Genomic DNA, 24,787 nt, shown 5'->3' with positions numbered 1-24,787 from the left:
CATTCAACACCATAGTACCCTCCAAGCTCAGGAGGCTGAAGAAATGTGTCTTGGCCCCTAAGACCCTCACAAACTTTTACAGATGCACAATTGAGAGCATCCTGACGTGCTGTATCACCGGCAACTGCACTACCTACAATCGGAGGGCTTTCTAGAGGGTGGTCTGCTCAACGCATCATTGGGGGCAAACTACCTGCCCTCCAAGACACCTACAGCACCCAATGTCACAGAAGAGCCAAAAAGATCATCAAGGACAACAACCACCCGAGCTACTGCCTGTTCACCCCTCTATCATCCAGAAGACGAGGTCAGTACAGTTGCATCAATGCTGGGACCGAGAGACTGAAAAACAGCTTCTATCTCAAGGCCATCAGACTGTTAAGTTAACATCACTAGGTGGGTTCCATCTGGTTCCGTAACCCTGTACCTTGGAGGCTGCTGCCCCATATACATAGACTTGAAATCACTGGCAATTTTAATAAAGGAACACTAGTCACTTTAATAATATTTACATATTTAGTTTTACTCATCTCATATGTATACACTGTATTCTATTCTACTGTATTTTAGTCTATGTCACTCTGACATTGCTCATCCTAATATCATCCTAATATTTATATATTCCATATTCCAACCTGTTGCCCAGCACAAGAGACTCATTTAGGTATTGCAGTAAGTATTGAGTAATTCCAATAACATATATTAGTATTGTGGTTAGAGCATTGGACTAGTAACCGAAAGGTTGCAAGTTCAAATCCCCAAGCTGACAAAGTACAAATCTGTTGTTCTGAACAAGGCAGTTAACCCACTCTTCCTAGGCCATCATTGAAAATAAGAATTTGTTCTTAACTGACTTGCCTAGTTAAAAAAAACATTTAAAAGTGTATTAACTTAAATATAGCCTACACAATAGCTTTCAACATACCAGTATTTGTGTGAACTTGGTGGTCGCAATGCTGTGAAAAACAGTTGTACTACATTAGTGTAAAAAAAAAGATATTCCCAAAGTTTAGCGTGTTTTTTCAATGAGACTCTTATTTTGAAGAAAACAAATCCGCCATGTGATGCCAGCATAATATCCTGCTGCTAGAAGAACGGTAATGTAGACCCAGGCAGCAATCACAACAACTGGCCGCAGCAACTGGTGAAATGAACGATTTGTGAAGGCAGCTTGAGCAAACGTACTGTTGGATTCCTTGCTAAATAATAATTATTCATCATGAACGTGGGCTTTGCTCTCGTTCTCCTCTGGTCTCTCCTAATAACCAATGGTAAGTAGCTAGCTAATGCTAGCTCTATATTGTCGTGTCTTGCTTCATAATATAGGTAACGTTAGCTAGCTATAGTAGCTAAATATTCATGTGATGGCATGTACTATTATGTAGTGGAAACCAAGACTGGTTTTAGCGCAGTTATGGACAATTTTAGCTGACCCTTTAACTAACTTTAACCTAATTCTCGTAACCTGCCACGTTCACTGTGTTAACCTGCCACGAAAAGTCACTTCTGCTAGTCAAAACCGACAAACCTGCCCTGAGAGCAGTGTAAGTATCCACTCATGTGATACAGCATTAGCTAGGCTAATGTATTCATACAAGAAGTATACAGACAATGATAACGTATACTAGGAGGTACACCAAATTACAGATTATACAAAGACCTTAAAAGATGCACACATATTGATTGTTTTAACAGCTTTCTTATTAGAAGAATGTAGAATGGTCTTAATGTACTGCTCGAATTCCTTCTAGAAAACACAGAAGTGTTTTTTAAAATTATTAGTGAACTTACATTTATGAATATGACATTTTTCCATTAGCACAATTAGATTTATGGAGGTAATTGTTTTTTCTTTATTATGGTTAAGGAAACCGAGCAGCACATTCTCACATAAAAAAAACAAAAGTTATCAAGAGTATTAACAATTATAAAACTGTGAATATCTTTCCATAATTGTTTTACATGTAGACAATGGCAAAATAAATGTGAAACGGTTTCTGCATGCTCAACACAAAAAGTACAATCAATGTTAATGTATTTTGAGTTTCTTCAGGTAAAGATTCGCAGGGTAATGCTTATGGATCATTCTGAAAGAGACCTCTTTGACCTTGTTAACAAGCAAGTATTTGTGTGGTAATAACCAGACTTTTTTCCAACAGATATTAGTGAACAATGTATTCCAGTAACTTGTAACATAAGGAATGGATACAATATCCCTTTGAAATAAAGCACGTATATATCTGTTGTTCTGAGGGAGCAAGGAGAAACATATTTTCCCTATTGGAGAGTCAACTGGATTAAGAGAGGGTAGGTCAGGAAGGTGAGGTCTGGCTACACCTATAAATAACATGAGAGTTCCAGGTGGAATAGCATCAAAGACTATGGCGAACTCTAGGTGTTACAGGGATATTGTAATTAGATAAAAAATTCCTCATCATTGAGTGACAATCCTTCTGCATTAAAAAGTTAACTCACCAGCAGGATATGATTATTGAACCAGTTCTTAAAAAATAAATGCAAAACGTCCTTGTTGTTCCAAATGAAATACCTATGCAGGGATTTTTAAAAAATATATTAACAACCATGCTAAGAATACTTAGTGTGGTTGAAAAGCAGATCATTTTGCAGGAATCTTATCAATGTCGTTGTTAAAAAGTAACATACAATTGAGGCCACCAAAACAGGAGAAGATATGAGGGAGGAAATTCCAAATTGAAGTAGGATTCTTTAAAAAATGTTTAGCCCAATTTATCTTAAGTATTTTTCAAAGTAGAAAAATCAACAACAAAAAAATTGAGACCACCATATTCATATGAGTTCATAAGGACAGATTTCCTAATATAATGTGTACGATTTTACCAGATGAAGTTGAAAAGCACCTGGTCAACAGCTTTACCTATTTTGTTGTCAAGATATAGGGACTGGGCTGCATAAGTATGTCTGGAGACACCTTCAGCTTTAGAAAGCAATACTCTACCTTTCAAGGATAAATCCCTCTGCAACCAATGGTTCAACTTCTTTTTGGTTTTTTCAATAATAGGTATAACATTTAATGAGCATCTTTCCTGTTGATCCGTAGATATGGTAATCCCAAGGTATGTTACTTTTTCCTTGACTGAAATATTGCATATAGAGGGTATTACACAGTCTTTAACAGCAAACAATTCACACTTATTAAGGTTCAGGCAAAAACCAGATGCTTTGGAAAGTATATTTATCACAGCGACTGCTCTAGGAATCTGGTCAGCATCTTTCAAAAAGAGGGTTGTGTCATCTGCAAGCTGACTTATGATAAAAGAGATATAGAGATCCCTTTTATATCATTAGATTTAACAGAACTTGTAAGAAGTTGGGTTGCAAGTAGGAAGAGGTAAGGCAAAATTGGGCAACCTTGCCTAATTCCTCTTCAAATTAAATCTATTTGAAGTGCCATGCTCGGGGATTCGAACTTGCAACCTTTCGGTTACTAGTCCAACGCTCTAACCACTAGGCGACCCTGCCGCCTCAATATAAAGTCCTGTGGAAGTTGCAACTAAAGTTAGAGATTAATTTGGGATCATCTGTGATGAGATCATTAATATTTAATTATTGAATTTGTATTATTTTTAGTGGTATTTTTCTAACCTGAAAAATATGAACTCTAGCCACTTCTTCCTGGATCTGACAAAGGCTCCCTCTGCTTTCAGTTTATACATATCATCCAACTTGTTTTGTAGCTCAAACAGAACAGATTTGTTCTCCTCAGAGACTTTCAACAGGCTTTTGAACAATCTTTGTAATTACACCTTCTTCATCTCTCTTTGTCTTGGCAAGAATACTTCCATATTTTCTTAAATATTTTCCAACCTCATATTTAAAAAGCTCCCAGTTATTACTGTATGAATTGTCATTTATAGCTTTGTTCCAAAAGTGTGTAATTTAAATTGTTTATCTCCATCTTGACCAACTCATGTTTTAATATAGACTTATTAAGCTTCCAGTAGGAAGCTCTTCCAAGGCCATTATCAGAGAGAAAAGTTATGTCAATATAAATAGCTCTATGCTCAGTAAGGGGAGTGGCCAGGATGTTAACAGAAATACCCTGTTTATCAAAACATTTAGACACCAGCCAAAAATCTATGAATGATTGTCTGGAGCATGCCTCATTACTCCTTGTGAAAGACTTGTCATTAGGAAACTTTACTCTCCAAATATAAAGTGCCTTGCGAAAGTATTCGGCCCCCTTGAACTTTGCGACCTTTTGCCACATTTCAGGCTTCAAACATAAAGATAGAGAACTGTATTTTTTTGTGAAGAATCAACAACAAGTGGGACACAATCATGAAGTGGAACGACATTTATTGGATATTTAAAACTTTTTTAACAAATCAAAAACGGAAAAATTGGGCGTGCAAAATTATTCAGCCCCCTTAAGTTAATACTTTGTAGCGCCACCTTTTGCTGCGATTACAGCTGTAAGTCGCTTGGGGTATGTCTCTATCAGTTTTGCACATCGAGAGACTGACATTTTTTCCCATTCCTCCTTGCAAAACAGCTCAAGCTCAGTGAGGTTGGATGGAGAGCATTTGTGAACAGCAGTTTTCAGTTCTTTCCACAGATTCTCGATTGGATTCAGGTCTGGACTTTGACTTGGCCATTCTAACACCTGGATATGTTTATTTTTGAACCATTCCATTGTAAATTTTGCTTTATGTTTGGGATCATTGTCTTGTTGGAAGACAAATCTCTGTCCCAGTCTCAGGTCTTTTGCAGACTCCATCAGGTTTTCTTCCAGAATGGTCCTGTATTTGGCTCCATCCATCTTCCCATCAATTTGAACCATCTTCCATGTCCCTGCTGAAGAAAAGCAGGCCCAAACCATGATGCTGCCACCACCATGTTTGACAGTGGGGATGGTGTGTTCAGCTGTGTTGCTTTTACGCCAAACATAACGTTTTGCATTGTTGCCAAAAAGTTCAATTTTGGTTTCATCTGACCAGAGCACCTTCTTCCACTTGTTTGGTGTGTCTCCCAGGTGGCTTGTGGCAAACTTTAAACAACACTTTTTATGGATATCTTTAAGAAATGGCTTTCTTATTGCCACTCTTCCATAAAGGCCAGATTTGTGCAATATACGACTGATTGTTGTCCTATGGACAGAGTCTCCCACCTCAGCTGTAGATCTCTGCAGTTCATCCAGAGTGATCATGGGCCTCTTGGCTGCATCTCTGATCAGTCTTCTCCTTGTATGAGCTGAAAGTTTAGAGGGACGGCCAGGTCTTGGTAGATTTGCAGTGGTCTGATACTCCTTCCATTTCAATATTATCGCTTGCACAGTGCTCCTTGGGATGTTTAAAGCTTGGGAAATCTTTTTGTATCCAAATCCGGCTTCAGACTTCTTCACAACAGTATCTCGGACCTGCCTGGTGTGTTCCTTGTTCTTCATGATGCTCTCTGCGCTTTTGACGGACCTCTGAGACTATCACAGTGCAGGTGCATTTATACGGAGACTTGATTACACACAGGTGGATTGTATTTATCATCATTAGTCATTTAGGTCAACATTGGATCATTCAGAGATCCTCACTGAACTTCTGGAGAGAGTTTGCTGCACTGAAAGTAAAGGGGCTAAATAATTTTGCACGCCCAACTTTTCAGTTTTTGATTTGTTAAAATAGTTTGAAATATCCAATAAATGTCGTTCCACTTCATGATTGTGTCCCACTTGTTGTTGATTCTTCACAAAAAAATACAGTTTTATATCTTTATGTTTGAAGCCTGAAATGTGGCAAAAGGTCGCAAAGTTCAAGGGGGCCGAATACTTTCGCAAGGCACTGTATATAATTTCAAACCTTTCCATAAACTGCCTCAAACTTATATTCATAGAAGTGGACTGTCCCGGAGGCCATCTATCAATTAAATTATTCGGAGAAATATTAAAATCACTACCTACAATAAGTAAAGCATTCGGGAACTTGGTTAGCCAATGGAGAATACGCTTTTCTAAAGATTCAAGTAAGTGATCATTTTCAAGTTGAATAAGGATGATGTTGTTACAGTTGATAACAAGACAAAGAAAGTGACCAAAAGGGTCACAGTCGGAGTGCAAAATACTTCCATTGAAATGATTCTTTAGAGTGATAACTCCAGCAGAGAGTTCAGAGCTATGAGAGAGCCATACATCATTACCCCACTGAGATCTCCAGAAGTTGATTTCGGTAGCAACTGAATGAGACGCTTGAAAAAAACCAATCTGTTTTAAGCTGTTCGGCAAATAAAATGTTTTGCCCTTGACGTTATTTCTTAACCCCCTAGCATTGAGTGACACAATAGACAACGACAAAGTGGAATATAGGACAAAGTACTATGAGCTAAACAGCAATCGCAAATCGAAAAAGATTGAAAAGAAACCCGCATTGTATACCATATAGATATAAATGATTGAGTGTGAATAGCTGTTCTTGTCTATTGATGTTCTGTATTATGTTTTGTGTGGACCCCAATAAGAGTAGCTGCTGCTTTTGCAACAGCCAATGGGGATCCTAATAAATTGCCAATCTAGCTGGGCCCCAAGCTCTTTAGTGATGTTCCTGGTGGACCTCTTCTCCACCGCAGCACAGGACCACTGGCACCCAGGGGTCAGTTTGGCATGCTGTACTAACCATTCTTTCATTTTGGTAGAAAACAATTAAGGCATCTATCAGGCTATAGTTATATTCAAGAATAACTGCATATACTTGAAATAAACAATAGCCTTAAAAATAATTTGGATTAGCATGTACCTCCTCTGCCTCCTGCACAGTCTCCTCTAGGATAAACATTTTCAGGGAAGATGTCATCCTAGTTAAGACAACTGAACCCAAATGTATATCAGTTGGAATTAACAAGCTTCCTGTCTTGTATGCTTTGTCAAGACACACACACACACAGCAAATACAGGGACATTTACTTTTCAGCAAACATTAACTTTGGGGCGGCAGGTAGCCTAGGGGTTAGAGCGTTTGGGCCATCGAATCCCCAAGCTGACAAGGTAAAAATCTGTCGTTCTGCCCCTGAACAAGGCAGTTAACCCACTGTTCACTGGTAGGCCATCATTGTAAATAATAATTTGTTCTTAACTTCTTGTGACTCCCCATCCCGGATCCGGGCGCGTAATCATCGCCTGACAACAATTAGCATAAAGCAACGGATATAAATATCCCTAGAAAATATTCCTATTCATGAAAATCACAAATGAAATATATTGAGACACAGCTTAGCCTTTTGTTAATCACCCTGTCATCTCAGATTTTCAAAATATGCTTTACAGCCAACGCTAGACAAGCATTTGTGTAAGTTTATCGATAGCCTAGCATAGCATTATGCCTTGCTAGCAGCAGGCAACCTTGTCACGGAAATGAGAAAAGCAATCAAATTAAATTGTTTACCTTTGATGAACTTCGGATGTTTTCACTCACGAGACTCCCAGGTAGATAGCCAAAGTTCATTTTTTCCCAAAATATTATTTTTGTAGGGGAAATAGCTCAGTTTGTTCTTCACGTTTGGCTGAGAAATCGCCCGGAAATTGCGGTCACCACAACTCTGAAAAATATTCCAAATTAGCTCCATAATATCGACAGAAACATGGCAAACGTTGTTTAGAATCCATCCTCAAGGTGTTTTTCTAATATCTATTCGATAATATATCCATCGGGACAATTCGTTTTTCTCTAAGACCGATTGGAGTAATGGCTACCTCTGTATTTTACGCGAGAATCTCTCTCGGAGCCACAATGTGACCACAAACGCAATGTGGCCGCCTACGGCTATTCTTCAACAGAAATGCGTAAAACTACGTCACAATGCTGTAGACACCTTGGGGAATACGTAGAAAGCGTAAGCTCGTTGATGGTACATTCACAGCCAAATAGGGAGTCATTGGAACGCAGCGCTTTCAAAACCTGGGGCACTTCCGGATTGGATTTTTCTCAGGCTTTCGCCTGCAACATCAGTTCTGTTATACTCACAGACAATATCTTTACAGTTATGGAAACGTTAGTGTTTTCTATCCAAAGCTGTCAATTATATGCATATTCTAGCATCTTGTCCTGACAAAATATCCCATTTAAAACAGCAACGTTTTTTTTCCAAAAATGAAAATACTGCCCCTAGAGTCGCAACTGACTTGCCTAGTTAAATAAAAATAAAAAAGCTGTGTCAACTTCAGTCTAGTTAAATGAGGTGGAGCTAACGTTACAAAAACAGTCGGTAACCACTATACCATAACCCTCAATGTCAAATGGAGGCGCAAGAAGAGGGCTTCAACATAGGCCTATGACTCCTTTCCATTCGGAAACTCCCGGTTGACGCATCGAAAGTGCCCTTCATCGCGAAGTCTGCCTCCGCGAAGTGCTGTCTGCAGATCCTGCTAGCTCAAACTAAAGGATGTGGAGCCACTTCTTCGAAAGTTGTGCGTCCTTGGGATTCCGATGGATTTTTTGGAACCAATTCATACAGCCTGGCGCTATACAGTTCGTGTTTGAATTACTACTTGTTGCCATTTTCATTGTCCACACTTGACTCCACTCTCTTCGATTCACTCTCTGCGCGAAAACTCAGTACCACAGACAATTTGCTGATTCCTGCCAGTGGCGCACTGGCGTCAGTTGTTACTATGGCAATTTAAAATGTTGCTGACCATGCCTCCAAATAAACCTTGTTGGCGATCAAAATATAGATGTTGTGTTAAATACACATGTTTGTATTAGTGGATTGAATACATCTCTTTGCTTAGCTTTACTTCCAAAAGTGTTTCCCTTTTTAAGCCCTGAAGTTTACGCTTATACAGTAATAGCCTAAAATAATGAAAGTAAAACCTCAATGTAGCCTAAATTGCACAATGATCCATTTCTTTTAAAGGTATTATTTATCTTTATTCTACAATGTAATAACCCTGAACCCGTCCACCATGTGGTTATCCGCAGAGGCTGTGGGTTATGGGTCAACCCACATATCACTAGTGTGTGTGCCTGCCACCATCAGGAGGTTGGGGTAATTGTGTTCATCTCGATCAAGGCCCTCCCAATCTAGAAAGAGGGCTAGACATTCTGAGTCGCAACTGAGAAAGAGAGTGGAAAAAGAGCGAGACGTACAGATTTAGTCATAGGGAAATATTATGTAATGACCCTTTTAAATCGCAGCCCCATGGGTGCACTGAGGTTTAGCAGGCCCGCACGCACACACACACACACACACACAGCTGTTAAGGGAACCATTCTCTACTCTACATTTTTATTTATTTATTCCAGCCCATCTGATAGTTCCTGTTGTGTTATTGCAAGTTCTGAGTCACGCGGCAGACTGAAACCTCTTGTCTAGGATTAGCTCTACAGGGTTTTTCCTATTCAAAATGTCTGTGTAAAATTGGTATAAAAGCACTGGCTAGCTAGTGAGGTCAATGTCATCGTGCCTATTCTTTTTTTCACCACTGATGTTTTTGCTACTTTGGTTATTTGTGTAGATAGCTAAGTTTTTAATTTTTTTTAATCCATTTTACAATAAGGCTATAACGTAACAAAATATGTAAAAGTCAAGGGGTCTGAATACTTTGAAGGCACTGTATGTTCTCAATTTAAAATGATACCAGTAGATAATGTATATGCGGCTAACCCATAAAGCAGAAAGATTTCCTACATTATTTTTGTGACAAATTGTTTAGTAAAAATTAAACCCTTGTGTTCTAGGTACAGTAATGTTAATCAAAATAAGTAGCTGGCAATTATTAGGCTAATAAAAGATGTCAAAAAGGAAAATAGGTTTGGGGAGCGTTGTAATTCTGCCTTTTAAAAAATTTGTCTGAACATGATTTTACAATACAGAGACAACCAAGAAGGTCAATGTCATAGAGGATTGCAGACATTGTTGGTGATGGGTGAAAAGAGATCTGCACAACCAATGTTTGCAAGTCAAAGCCACTATTGCCTTTACCCAAAGTACCCCTTCATGTGCATTTTAGCCCCTGGTGTCTTACAGGAAGTGAGCTATACTCATAAATGTCATGAAACAGCCATAATATGTGAGAATCATAAGGGCAATAAACTGTTCCTTTTCTCTTAATGACCTCGACCCCGCTCCTCACTAATCCACAGCTCTCTACCCATATCAGTGCCTGCCAACGTGATCGTCTTCCCTGCACTCAGCACATTCCAAGCTTCATTTTAATTTAATTTTATTTTTATTTAACTAGGCAAGTCAGTTATGAACAAATTATTATTTTCAATTATGTCTTTGTCTCATTGCGCACCAGCGACTCCTGTGGCGGGCCGGGCGCAGTGCGCGTTAACCAAGGTTGCCAGGTGCACGGTGTTTCCTCCGACACATTGGTGCGGCTGGCTTCCGGGTTGGATGCGCGCTGTGTTAAGAAGCAGTGCGGCTAGGTTTGGTTGTGTATCGGAGGACGCATGACTTTCAACCTTCGTCTCTCCCGAGCCCGTACGGGAGTTGTAGCGATGAGACAAGATAGTAGCTACTACAATAATTGGACACCATGAAATTGGGGAGAAAAAGGGGTTAAAATTTAAAATAAATAAAAATAAAGATCTTTGTCGGAATGCACTCCCAGGACTCCCACTTCCACAAATGTTAGTTTTGTTCGATTACGTCCATATTTATGTCTAAATACCTCCGTTTTGTTCACGCGTTTAGTTCACTGTTCCAAAGGCACAATGCGCGAGCGCAAAATCCAGACGAAAAGTCAAGAGTTCCATTACAGTTTGTAGAAACATGTCAAATGATGTTTACAATCAATCCTTAGGGTCTTTTTATAATACATCTACAATAATATTCCAACCGGACAATAGCGTATTCATTACAGAGGAAAAATAAGGAACGGCGTGCCTGCGTGACTGCGCAGTAAACAACTGATTGGCCACAGCCTAGTCCACATGTTGAAACAGCTCTTATTCGACCCCCTTCCACAATAGAAGCCCCAAACAACTTTCTAAAGGATGTTGACATCTGCTGGAAGCCTTGGGAAGTCCAATCTGGCCCCATAGACACAGCATATTGGATAGCAATCACTTAAATGAAACTACAAACCTCAGATTTCCTACTTCCTGGTTGGATTTGTCTCAGGTTTTCACCTGCCATATGAGTTCTGTTGTACTCACAGACATCATTCAAACAGTTTTAGAAACTTCAGTGTTTTCTATCCAATACTACTAATAATATGCATATATTAGCATCTGGAACAGAGTAGCAGGCAGTTGACTCTGTGCACCTTATTCAACCCAGCTACTCAATACTGCCCCCCTGTCACCAAGAAGTTAATAAACCTGTCTTCCTTTGTGTGTTTCAGTGCTTGCAGAGCTGCCTGTACCTCAGAACCTGACTCTGCTCACCCTGAACACAGAGTACCTACTAACATGGGACTGGGACCGGGACCAGACGACCACAGGCAACACTGTTACCTTCACTGCAGAGTACATGGGGTAAATCACCACACACACAGTATCACACTCTTGGACACATCCTCCACCCCTCCCCATGTCACATTATAATATATATTGCATGCTACAGTACACCCAAACTGTGGCTGGTCTAATTCTTCTTGCGCTACAATATGAGTTTCATGATCTGGTATTTGGCCAAGACTGCGTCTCATCAGTAGCAGATAGCCTAGTAGTTGAGCACATTGGGCCAGTAACCAAAAGGTTGCTGGTTCGAATCCCAGAGTCGACTAGGTGAAAAATCTGTCGATGTGCCCTTGAGCTAGGCGGTTAACCCTAATTACTCTTATCCAGAGCGATGTCTGCTAAAGGACTAAAATGTAAATCAATGACCCTCTCTCTCCCCAATAGGAAGTATAAGATGCAGAGGAAGAAGAAGAACTGGAGCCGTGTGTGTGAGAGGACCATACATACCCACTGTAACTTCACAGGCTCTGATCTGCACTACCTGGGCATGTATGTGCTCAGGGTCCGAGCCAGTGCAGACGGACTGAACTCAGACTGGGTCCTTAAAGACTTCTGCCCCGATAAAGACGGTGAGAGAGAGGAAATGGGGAAGACTGACTTTGGCACCGATTTAAAAACACAAACTAAAGAGATGTAAATGTGAGAACATAACAAAATAAACACAGTTGCAAAGAGGCAGTCACATATCTAAGCACAACCACACACCAACATACGTTATCAATCAAAAGTTTGGATAACTACTCATTCTAGGGTTTTTCTTTTCTTTTTACTATTTTCTACATTGTAGAATAATAGTGAAGACATCAAAACTATGAAAAATAGTAACCAAAAAAGTGTTAAGAAAATCAAAATATATTTGATATTCTTCAAAGTAGCCACCCTTTGCCTTGATGACAGCCTTGCACACTCTTGGCATTCTCTCAAACAGCTTCACCTGGAATGTTTTTCCAACAATCTTGAAGGAGTTCCCACATACACTACCATTCAAAAGTTTGGGGTCACTTAGAAATGTCCTTTTTGATAGAAAAGCAACATTTGTTGTCCATTAAAATAACATAAAATTGATCAGAAAACAGTGTAGACATTTAATTTTTTTAATGACTTTTGAAGCTGGAAACAGCTGATTTTTAATGGAATATCTACATAGGCATACAGAGGCCCATTATCGGCAACCATCACTCCTGTGTTCCAATGGTAATCCATGTTTATCATTTTAAAAGGCTAATTGATCGTTAGAAAACCATTTTTCAATTGTTAGCATAGCTGAAAACTGTTCTGATTTAAAGAAGCAATAAAACTGTCCTTTTAGACTAGTTGAGTATCTGGAGCATCAGCATTTGTGGATTTGATTTACAGGCTCAAAGTGGCCAGAAACAAATAACTTTCTTCTGAAACTCGTCAGTCTATTCTTGTTCTGAGAAATGAAGGCTATTATTCCATGCGAGAAATTTTCAAGAAACTGTAGATCCCGTGCAATGCTGTGTACTACTCCCTTCACAAAACAGTGCAAACTGACACTAACCAGAATAGAAAGAGGGGTGGGAGGCCACGGTGCACAACTGAGCAAGAGGACAAGCACATTAGTGTCTAGTTTGAGAAACAGACCCCTCACAAGTCCTTAACTGGCAGCTTCATTAAATAGTACGCGCAAAACACCAGTATCAACGTCAGTGAAGAGGTGACTCCGGGATGCTGGCCTTCTAGGCAGAGTTGCAAAGAAAAAGCCTTATCTCAGACTGGCATATAAAAATAAAAGATTAAGATGGGCAAAATAACACTGGACAGAGGAACTCTGCCTAGAAGGACAGCATCCCGGAGTTGCCTCTTCACTGTTGACATTGAGACTGGTATTTTGCAGGTACTATTTAATGAAGCTGCCAGTGAAACATATGTTTCTCAATTGTCTGTAATATGTTCCGGGATTCATCCAATGGCTTTGAGGAGTATACCACCTCCGTCATCAGCTTCATCAATAAGTGCATTGACGACGTCATCCCCACAGTGACCGTACATACATATCTCAACCAGAAGCCATGGACTACAGGCAACATCCGCATCGAGCTAAAGGCTAGAGCTGCCGCTTACAAGGAGTGCGACACTAATCCGGACGCTTATAAGAAATCCCGCTACACCCTCAGTCAAACCATTTAAACAGGCAAAGCGTCAATACAGGATTAAGATTGAATCCTACTACACCGGCTTTGACGCTCATCGGATGTGGCAGGGTTTGAAAACTATTACAGAGTACAAAGGGAAATCCAGCCACGAGCTGCCCAGTGACGTGAGCCTACCAGATGAGCTAAATGCCTTTCATGCTCGCTACGAGGCAAGCAACACTGAAGCATGCTCTCGGTAGCCGATGTGCAAGACATTTAAGCAGGTCAACATTCACAAAGCCACGGGCCGGACGGATTACCAGGACGTGTACTCAAATCATGTGCGGACCAACTTGCAAGTGTCTTCACTGACATTTTCATCCTCTCCGTGACTGAGTCTGTAATACCTACATATTTCAAGCAGACCGCCATAGTCCCACCTTTTTTTTTTCTTCCATTATTCACATTTTCAAACAGTCCATTTATAGTTTCCAACGGGGCTATACATTTGGGTTAGAGTTTTTTTTTTCTCGCCTGAGTAGGCTCATTTCACTGCCAAAAATAAAATTAAACCATCTAGTGTTCAGCGAAATAACAACAATGTCAAATAAGGGTAGCCTAGTCAAATAATTAACATCCAATCACAGTAACCGTTACTCTCTCGTGGAAATTCCACTAACGGTCCATATGTAGCCAAAGTTAGCTGCTGTTCATGTTGATATCTGTACTTGTGGTGCAAAAGCCATGACAGGGAGACGTAGTGGTAACAACCATGCAAGCAGTTGGTCCCGACGCCACTTGGGTACACTGCAGCATCCACCGAGAGGTTCTTGCTGCCAAGGGAATGCCTGACAGCTTGAAAGACGTTTTGGACACTACAGTGGAAAATGGTTAACTTTGTTACAGCAAGGTTCCTGAACTATTTTCTGCACTATGCAAAGATATGGGCAGCGACCATGTAACGCTTTTACAACATACAGAAGTGCTCTGGTTATCAAGGGGCACATATTGACACATTTTTTTTAATTGAGAGACGAGCTTAAAGTTTTCTTTGCTGACCATAATTTCCACTTGGCTGACCGCTTGCATGAGTTTCTGACACGACTGGCCTATCTGGGTGATGTTTTTTCTCGTCTGAATGATCTGAATCTAGGATTACTGTGACTCTCCGCAACTTTATTCAATGTGCGGGACAAAATTGAGCCTATGATTAAGAAGTTGGAGCTCTTCTCTGTTTGCATTAACAAGGACAACACACAGGTCTTTCCATCATTGTATGATTTTTTTTTTGTGGTCAAATTAACTCAAGCTTACGGACAATGTCAAATGTGATATAGCGAAGCACCTGAGTGAGTTTGTTGCGCAATTACGCAGGTACTTTCCCGAAACAGATGACTGTGTGGAAAATGATTTAAAACAATACAACTCAACATTGCAGAGTTATGTGCATCCTTTCAAGCATACCCTTCTCATTAACCTGTGGTGAGTTGTTCACAATTTTCAATGAACAAATAAGGTTTTATATGTAAGATGGTTAAATAAAGAGCAAAATTATTGATTATTATATGTGCCCTGGTCCTATAAGAGCTCTTTGTCCCACGAGCCAGGTTGTGACACAAACTCTCACTCATTATGTTTAATAAATGTATCGTATAGTATGTGTGGGAGGCTTACAATAATGGCAAAAAACATTTGATAGTGCGCTGACCCTGGTGCTAGAGGAGGTTGAATATTTGAAGGGGTACAGGACTATAAAAAGTTTGGAAACTGCTGCCCTAGACCAACTCCAATCGCATACCGCCCCAACAGATCCACAGATGACGCAATGTCAATTGCACTCTACAATGCCCTTTCCCACCTGGACAAAAGGAACACCTATGTGAGAATGACTACAGCTCAGCGTTCAACACCATAGTGCCCACAAAGCTCATCACTAAGCTAAGGATCCTGGAACTAAACACCTACCTCTGCAACTGGACTTCCTGACGGGCCGCCCCCAGGTGGTAAGGGTAGGCATCAACACATCTGCCACGCTGATCCTCAACACTGGGGCCTCTCAGGGGTGCGTGCTTAGTCCCCTCCTGTACTCCGTTCACCCACGACTCCCAACACCATCATTACATTTGCTGACGACACTACAGTGGTAGGTCTGATTACCGATAACGATGAGGGCCTATAGGTAGGAGGTCAGAGACCTGGCAGTGTGGTGCCAGGATAACAACCTCTCCCTCAATGTGAGCAAGACAAAGGAGCTGATCGTCAACTACAAGAAAAAGCGGGCCGAACAGGCCCCTATTAACATCGACAGGGCTGTAGTGGAGCGGGTCGAGAGTTTCAAGTTCCTTGGAGTCCACATCAGCAACATGTTGATCATGGTCCAAAAACACCAAGACAATCGTGAAGAGGGCACGACAACAACTTTTCCCCCTTAGGAGACTGAAAAGATTTGGCATGGGTCCGCAGATCCTCAAAGTTCTACAGCTGCACCATCGAGAGCATGGTTGGACTGGTTGCATCACCACCTGGTATGGCAACTGTTCGGCATCTGACCGTAAGGCGCTACAGAAGGTAGTACATATGTCCCAGTACGTCACTGGGGCCGAGCTTCCTGCCATCCAGGACCTATATACTAGGCAGTGTCAGAGGAAAGCCCCAAAATTGTCAGACTCCAGTCACCCAAGTCATAGACAGTTCTCTCTGCTACAACACGGCAAGCAGTACTGGAGCCTGGACTAATTAACAGCTTCTACCTCCAAGCCCTAAGACTGCTGAACAATTAATCAAATGGCCACCCGGACTATTTACACCCCCCACCACCATTTAGTTTTTTACACTATTGCTACTCGCTGTTTAATCTATGCATAGTCACTTTACCCCTACCTACATGTACAAATTACCTCTACTAATCTGTATCCCCGCTCATTGACTCGGTACTGGTACCCTCTGTGTATAGCCTCGTTATTCTGTTTTTTATAATTTTTTAGTTTAGTTTTTTTGGTAAATATTTTCTTAACCAACAATGCAGTTCAAGAAAGAGTTAAGGGCTTGTAAGTAAGCGTTTCAAAGTAAGGTTGTATTCGGCGCATGTGACAAAGTTTGATTTGAATGAGTAGGTGTGTCCAAACTTTTGACTGGTACTGTACGTAGACACCCTAACACACAACTAGCACAGGAAGATCGCTATCGATCACCAATAATCGTTCTCTGGAGTTGGCTCGGCTGGATTCTGACTTGATGATTACTGAAAGTTTATGTATGCTTATTTTTCTGTTCTTCCCCGTCTAGCTGCTTTGGGCCCACCATCCAGGGTTGAGCTGGCTCCTGTGGGGAACCTGCTGGACGTGACCATCTCTGACCCCCTGACCAGCACCCAGGGCTCCATGAAGGAACACGTCCTCTCCCTGTACTACCACATCCTGTACTGGAACCTGTCTGATGACCCTCGGGTACTGTCTTTTCTTACTAGCACTGACTTTTCTGATAGCTACTTTATTGGTGGAAAATGTATTGTTGTTGATATGTGGTGGCTCACCTAGCTACCTTAAAATGGATGCACTAAGTAACTACTAAATAACAAATGTGAATGTTACTTTTTTTTGGTTTCTAGCTGAAACTAGGACAGATTCATTATTTTTTTGGAACAACTAGAAATCCTCAGAGATAAGTTTTTAAAATACCTTTGTTTCTCCAGCTCACACTTCCCTTTTCTATGTTTTCTTAAGGCACCTGGGCCTCCCCTCAGTAACCCCGTGACTGCTATAAAACCCCACACACCAGAAGCCACAACATGTAACACTCTAAACCGCAACCTTAAAAAAGAACACACCTGTGTTCCTACTCTGGTTTTCTATGCAGGGTTTCTATGTAGGTTTTCTATGTAACGCAACACAATAATAGACCTTTCAGACTTATGGAATGTGGCGCCTTGAAAGCGCTACGGCATGTGTGTTTGTCTGAAAGGGTACACTACGGCTTTTTAAATGCCGCAACGAAACCTTTTCTGGAGGTAGTTTCGAAGCGCCATTGAAAACAGGAATTTAACTTGTCTGTTAAGGAATGACGGGACTAACATCAATTTCTAGGCAACCAGAACTGTCAATCAAATGAGCATCAGCATCATCTGGGTATGTGTGCAACAAAAGTTCAACGTTCACCTTCCGCTACCATTTCCGTCAAGCCGTCTACACATAGTTTGACGGGTACGTTCGATAAATCCAACGTTATGCACCACACAGAATGTACTGCAACTGCCTCTGCAACGCAATGCTGTGAGGCAAACGCAGTGTTCCATTGGAAATGAATGTACTTCTGGTGTACAAAAATGCAATGATGCTGTCGGTGTGGTCGAGGCGTAAGAAAAGTTATTTGAAGTTCCTAAAATATGACTTACCAATACATTTTGTAGGGGGGAAAAAAACATAATTTCTACCCTACCATAAAAACAACAGCACATCAATGAGCAACATTTATTGTTTTCAGGGAAACAATACCAAACATTCTATGCTGGAGCAGAATTCTGTCTGAAAAGGTACATCAGGTTATCAATTGTTGCTATCCACCTGTTACTGTAGTGGCATCCTATGTAAGGGACTGTGCACTTGAGGTGTGTGGCCACTTGGAAACACCAGTTAGACCTCTCACTCAAACCCTTGTAATTTATTTGTCTTATGTTGCACCTACCTCACATTTTCCAGGAATATTGGCCCAACGTGGTCCGGGTTAGGGAAGGGTTTGGCCGGGGGGGCTTTACTTGGCTCCTTGATGCTATAGCGACTCCTTGTGGCGGGCTGGGCACTTGCAGGCTGACCTCAGTCGTCAGTTGAACTGTGTGTCATCCGACACATTGGTGCAGTGGGTGTTTAGAAGCGCGGTTTGGCGGGTCATGTTTCGGAGGACGCATGACTCAACCTTCGCCTCTCCCGAGCCCGTTGGTAAGTTGCAGCGATGAAACAAGATCGTAATTGGATGAGTTGTGTACTCATGGTTATGCATATACTTTTCATATTTCTTCTGTACGATTTCAATTTAGCCCTATCTATATAGGACAATCCCCACGAGTGTGAAGGGTTGAATATTTAAAAAAGTGTATTTATTCTAAAAAGTAAAGCCAACACGTTTCAGGGTTTTTATTCTGTTCGATATCGGACTGGGCATTCAAATGCGCATCAGATTGAATGCAAAGCTCTTATTACGTATTCTCTGTAACTCCCCCAGGGCTTCAACATCAATTGTATCTGCTCTTCTGCAGCCATTCCACTTACTTGATTTAATCTAGTACTAGCATAGATGGTTCATGCGAAGAAGGGCTTGGTGATTAGTTCACCAGTGGAATCAACTGTGCTAGTACTGCATTACATCAAGTAAGTGGAATGGCTGGAGGTACTCCAGAGAGGTTTGAGAAACACAGCCCTATCTTATTTCACTCTGCAAAAACCTATTTTAACATGTTTTTATTGTTTGAACAGGGTCTAAAGCCTAATGTGGTGAACTCTAACAACAACCTGGTGACGCTGCCTGAGCTGGAGGCCTGGACGTGGTACTGTGTCATGGTTCAGTCTCGCTACGACTACTACAACAAGACAAGCGGCTACACGGCACCCCAGTGCATGCAGACAGAAGGTAAAGACTTTGAGATTGGTTTTGAAATAGCATGACGTGTGTGTGAATAACCTACCTGTATCTGTGTGAGTAAGTATACTGTATGAGTGTATTTTTTTGTATATATATATTTTTTTACAGGAGTATTTACACATTAATGAGGGCACTGTAATTTGAAGGACTGTGTGATTGTCTTCATCCACAGGTGACACCCAGTGGAGGCAGATCTTCCTGGTCTCCCTGGTAGTATGTTTCCTGCTGGTGCTGCTGCCCTACACCTTCTTTAGGTTCTACAGAGTCCTCAAACACACCTTCTACCCCACCATCCAGCTGCCTGCATACATCCAGGAGGTAGGCTGTACATGGGCTAACAAGCACACACATCCTATCAAATTTTATTTGTCACATGCGCCGAATACTACCGGTGTAGACCTTACCGTGAAATGCTTACTTACAAGCCCTTAACCAAAAATGCAGTTAAGAAAATAGAGTAAAACAAAACTGACTAAATAAACAAAAGTTTAAAAGTAACACAATTAACGAAGCTATATACAGCGTGTACCGAGTCAATGTGCGGGGATACAGGTTAGTCAAGGTAAATTGTACATGTAGGTAGGGGTAAAGTGACTATGTATGTATATGACTATGTATGTATAATAAACAGAGAGTAGCAGCATGCCTCACAGTGGCTAGCATGTAAACAACAGTAATATCTAGGTATCTTTGGGTGGGTGTGTGTCTCTGGGGTGTTGGGATAAATAGAGTAATCGTATGCTGCTCCCTCTTCTCCCCCCCCACCACCAGTACCTCTGTGACTCCTCCCTCGGCTCTGAAATGCCCAATCTCCTCACTCCTGAGTCGGAGCTGTGCTGTGATAATCTGAGCGTGTACGCTGAGGTGGTGCCGCTGGAGATCCACATAGCTCCTCCCTTCACAGCTCCCCCCTCAGGGCTGCAGCATGACAGCAGCAGGCATAGCCGCCAGGGCAGTGAAGGCAGCGGAGACTCTGGGGTCTACTCCACAGAGGGAGGCTCCGGCCAGCAGGGTTCTAGTGGTGGGGGTGAGCCAATCAGGAGAGACAAGGAAGTGGAGAAGGTCAAGCTGGAGGAGATGGGGGAAGAGCCTGGAGACGAAGGAGTTCCGGATGAGGGAGTTGTGGATGTGTGCGTCTGAGGAGAGATGGAGAGAGCGAGAGGAGCGCTGGGTGGAAAGACTGTAGGTGATGGTTGAAGAATTGTAATAGGGAAAGGAGGAGGGTCATACGGAATGTTCTCTGAAGTCTGTCTTTCTACCCCTCAAAGGACACTTTGAAGTTGATGACATCTCGCTTAAAAGACATCACACAGATTAAAAGACACATCTCAAAAGTAAGGGTGTAACGGTAAACGTATTCATACCAACTCGTTCGGTATGGGGGACCTCTGTTCAGTCTGCACTGTGAACCCAGATTAAAACAAACAATTTTACTGTACCAGTCAAACGTTTGGCCACCCACTCATTCCAGGGTTTTTCTTTATTCTTACTATTTTCTAAATTGTATAATAATACTGAAGACATCCAAACTATGAAATAGCATACATGGGATCATTAGTATCCAAATATATGTTAAACAAATCGAAGTATATATTTTAGATTATTCAAAGTAGCCACTCTTTGCCTTGATGACAGCTTTGCACACTCTTGGCATCCCTCTCAACCAGATTCATGAGGTAGTCACCTGGAATGCATTTCAATTAACAGGTGTGTCTTGTTAAAAGTGAATTTGTGGAATTCCTTTCCTTCTTAATGTGTTTGAGCCAATCAGTTGTGTTGTGACAAGTTACGGGTGGTATACAGAAGATAGCCCTATTTGGTAAAAGACCAAGTCCATATTATGGCAAGAACAGCTCAAATAAGCGAAGACAAACGACAGTCCATCATTACTTTAAGACATGAAGGTCAGTCAATCCGGAAAATGGAAAGAACTTTGAAAGTTTCTTCAAGTGAAGTCGCAAAAACCATCAAGCACTATGATGAAACCGGCTCTCATGAGGACCGCCACAGGAAAGGAAGACCCAGAGTTACCTCTGCTGCAGAGGATAAGTTCATTAGAGTTAGCAGCCTCAGAAATTGCTACCCAAATAAATGCTTCAGAGTTCAAGTAACAGACACATCTCAACATCAACTGTTCAGAGGAGACTGCGTGAATCAGGCCTTCGTGGTTGAATTGCTGCAAAGAAACCACTACTGAAGGACACCATTAAGAAGAAGACTTGCTTGGGCCAAGAAACACGAGCATTGCACATTAAACCGGTGGAAATCTGTCCTTTGGTCTGATGAGTCCAAATTTGAGATTAGGTCAATGGATGATCGCATGTGTAGTTCCCACCGTAAAGCATGGAGGTGTGATGGTGTGGGGGTGCTTTGCTGGTGACACTGATTTATTTAGAATTCAAGGCACACTTAACCAGAATGGCTACCACAGAATTCTGCAGTGATACGCCATCCCATCGGTTTGCACTTAGTGGGACTCATTCATTTTTCAACATGACAATGACCCAGAACACACCTCCAGGCTATGTAAGGGCTATTTTACCAAGAAGGAGAGTGATGGAATCACCCGACCTAAACTCAATTGAGATGGTTTGAGATTAGTTGGACCGCAGAGTGAATGAAAAGCAGCCAACAAGTGCTCAGCATATGTGAGAACTCCTGCAAGACTGTTGGAAAAGCATTTCTCATGAAGCTGGTTGAGAATGCCAAGAATGTGCAAAGCTGTCATCAAGGCAAAGGGTGGCTACTGAAATCAAAATATTTTATATTCTTCTAACACTTGTTTGGTTACTACTTGATTCCATATCTGTTATTTCATAGTTTTTATTCTACAATGTAGAAAATAGTAAAAATCTAGAAACCCTGGAATGAGTAGGCGTCCACACTTTTGACTGGTACTGTACATGGATATTTCACTAGGCCTATAGGCTGCATTGTATGCCTCTTGGGTAAATCTGAGCAACAACAAAAACATTTCAGGCTATCCCGTTAAAACAACTAGAGACTACAGAATGTGCATGTTGTAATTACAATTTGAATCTTAATTGACGGATTTCTAACTGTCCTTTTTGTGAGGCGCAGCCAGGAAATAGTTCTGTCCAATGGCGAGTGGTGGGGTCGAGTACCCACTCTATATAAGCAAGCTGAAACAGAAGTTGTCAATAAATAGGCCAATGCACCCTGTGTTGTGCTTACTACAGATGGATGGACCTCCCAGGGCTACGGAGAGCTACTTAAGTGACAGCCCTTCACATTTCCCTCAACTGGGAAATGAAAAGTACCGCGCTACAGACACGCCCCCTTTATGAGAGTCACACAAGTGCACATATTTTTCTCTTTGTAAGAAAACCTTATAGCATAGGCTTCTACAATGTCTGAGCCATGTTTACATGTTGATTTCACACACATATTGCACTTTATTTTAGTGTTGTTGAGTAATCATGTGTTTTCATTTCAGAAAATATAAACAAAAATTAACTACAGTAACTTTTGACATTTTCCCGCTGTACCAAATCCGAACCGTAGCGCGACCCCAAAACCAGGTTCTGTGAACTTTTACACCCCTACTCAAGGTACCATCCATAGCCACCTTGTGACAGGATGGCATGTTATTAATGTGATTCCTGTTTGTCTTTATTCTACCTGTTCACTGCGACAGTTGTGAATTTGTGCCTGGGTTGTTCTGGGAATCCCATGTTGCTCTGTGTTTTAAGGGCATAGAAACAATATTAAAGGTGGGAGAGGAAGGAGCATCTATCAGATTAAGAATATCAACAAGACCCCAGCCCACCTTTCTTTTCTATGGCCATGCTGGAAGAGTGTAGTGGCATGGTGTCGTGAGATGGGCGTGCTCCAAACTACATGTCAGACAGTGCTGGTCACTGCCAATGGCATGCCTTCTTTTTCCAGCAAATTCTGTGACCGTTGGTCCATTGGCATGTATGAAGACTGACTGCTGCAAGATGTTGTGTGTTCCCCTATACTGTAACTAAAGCGGTAATCCCCATTCAAAATAAATGAAGGAATTCATGGGGAAACAGGGTAGCTCGTCAGTTTAAACGGTTAAATTTGAACATTTTCAATCACAAGTATGGTGCAGATAATCAACCTCAAGTTTGTCCAGTCAAGACATCTTCAAAACGAAGCCCATCGTGCATGTTGGTTTTTATGTAAATGTTAAACGCATTAGTTTGTCCTTTTTATGATTCTTATAGAATCTGAAATCAAGAATAGTGTCATGTTCTCTGAGACCTTCTCATTATTTGACTTCCTCTTTGTCATGAAAGGTGCTTTGCTCCAACTGTTGCTGATTGGACCCCTGAGTCTTATAGAAGAACTGAATCTCGTGTGTGATTTATTTGAAGGTCTGTTTATTGATGCATTTGTTCTCTGAGCTGAAAACTCCCCTGTCGAACAAATACCTCCTAGAGGTTTTTCATTGTAAATACAACAACATTTTGTCAAAGTTAAAAAAAAGTGGAAATGATCAGCATCACTTAAGTTGATAAAAGTGACTAATATATTCAACAAATAACCATAATGTATATCAGCTAAAGCCTCAAAACCGAAGCCAATACAAATGTGAATTTCCTATGCTTTGTTATTATAACCAGCTACAAACAGCTCTTTGTATTACATGCCTGTACAGTTGAAGTCAGAAGTTTATGTACACCTTAGCCAAATGCATTTAAACTCAATTGAGATGTACAAACTATGGCCACGCTGTCAATGAAGCATGCCAATGTTGAAAGTTTTATAATTTTAAGCTTGGAAAAGACACCCTTAAACCCAGACTTGGGACCACACAGCCACTTCACTGAATAGCAGGCTAGTGATTGCTTTGCAATGCTTGCAGTTAGGATTTGCCAGTAGATTGTCGACTTGATTCATAATGATGACTGCTAGCTAAGATTTTGAAAGTATGTTGATGACATGATCCGTCCAATCAAAGCTACTTTAGATGAAATTACGTCAGATCACATATCTGTGGCCAATGACCTCGAACCTTCTTGGATGGGCACTTCAAATGTAACTCGATGGCAGCACCCAAGGGGCTTGAATTTTAGAGTTTTACCCTACCCTGACTACACAGCTTGCAAAAATACATTTAGAAATCTATGTTATTAATTTATTGCACCCACACTGCTCGTGCTCGTCAACGAGCGTCTGCGTTGCCAAGGGCTAAAATAGAAGTCCTTTCTATTTTTACCGATTTTTACCCAACTCCCATACGGACTCAGGAGAGACGCATCCTCCTGGAAGGAGGAGAGATCACTAGAAATGATTCGGTTGACCGTTATATGTGTGGATTAATTGTCGGAGTAGGGGACGTTGTGCATTTCGGGTAAAATAACAACTCAATGTTTATATCCCAGGACAAATTTGCTAGCAACAGCAAGCTAGCTAAATAGGACAAATGAGCTAGCAAGCTAACTAGCTAAATTGCGATACATGTTTAATGCTTTTCGACCTGTCCCCAAATTAATGTCATTGGTTCAGAGTTTGTTTTGATATTTTAACCTGCGTGTCGTGATCACGTTTGGTGTAGTGTTGTACATTTCATGTATTGTTTAGAGTTTTGTCGTGCCTTCGCTGGCATGCATATAAAATAACATGTTTGCCTCACCA

At 41.2% G+C, this 24,787-nt stretch overlaps 1 protein-coding gene across 1 annotated transcript; it reads left to right on the top strand.

Moving 5' to 3' along the window:
* The first annotated feature begins 1,168 nt into the window (after window positions 1-1,168).
* On the top strand, window positions 1,169-20,597 carry crfb5 (cytokine receptor family member b5 precursor). The gene is given in 7 exon segments (NM_001281380.1): window positions 1,169-1,271; window positions 11,315-11,447; window positions 11,817-12,001; window positions 16,814-16,974; window positions 18,994-19,147; window positions 19,332-19,477; window positions 19,931-20,597. Coding segments are annotated over 7 exon segments (1,200 nt in total). The 5' UTR covers window positions 1,169-1,219; the 3' UTR covers window positions 20,300-20,597.
* Window positions 20,598-24,787: the final 4,190 nt, after the last annotated feature.

This window comes from Oncorhynchus mykiss, chromosome 22 (assembly GCF_057628025.1).
Source record: "Oncorhynchus mykiss isolate SJ-2025 chromosome 22, ASM5762802v1, whole genome shotgun sequence".
NCBI lineage: Eukaryota > Metazoa > Chordata > Actinopteri > Salmoniformes > Salmonidae > Oncorhynchus > Oncorhynchus mykiss.
Note: the sequence above shows the minus strand (reverse complement) of the source record. Positions and strands in the feature narration are given on the sequence as shown.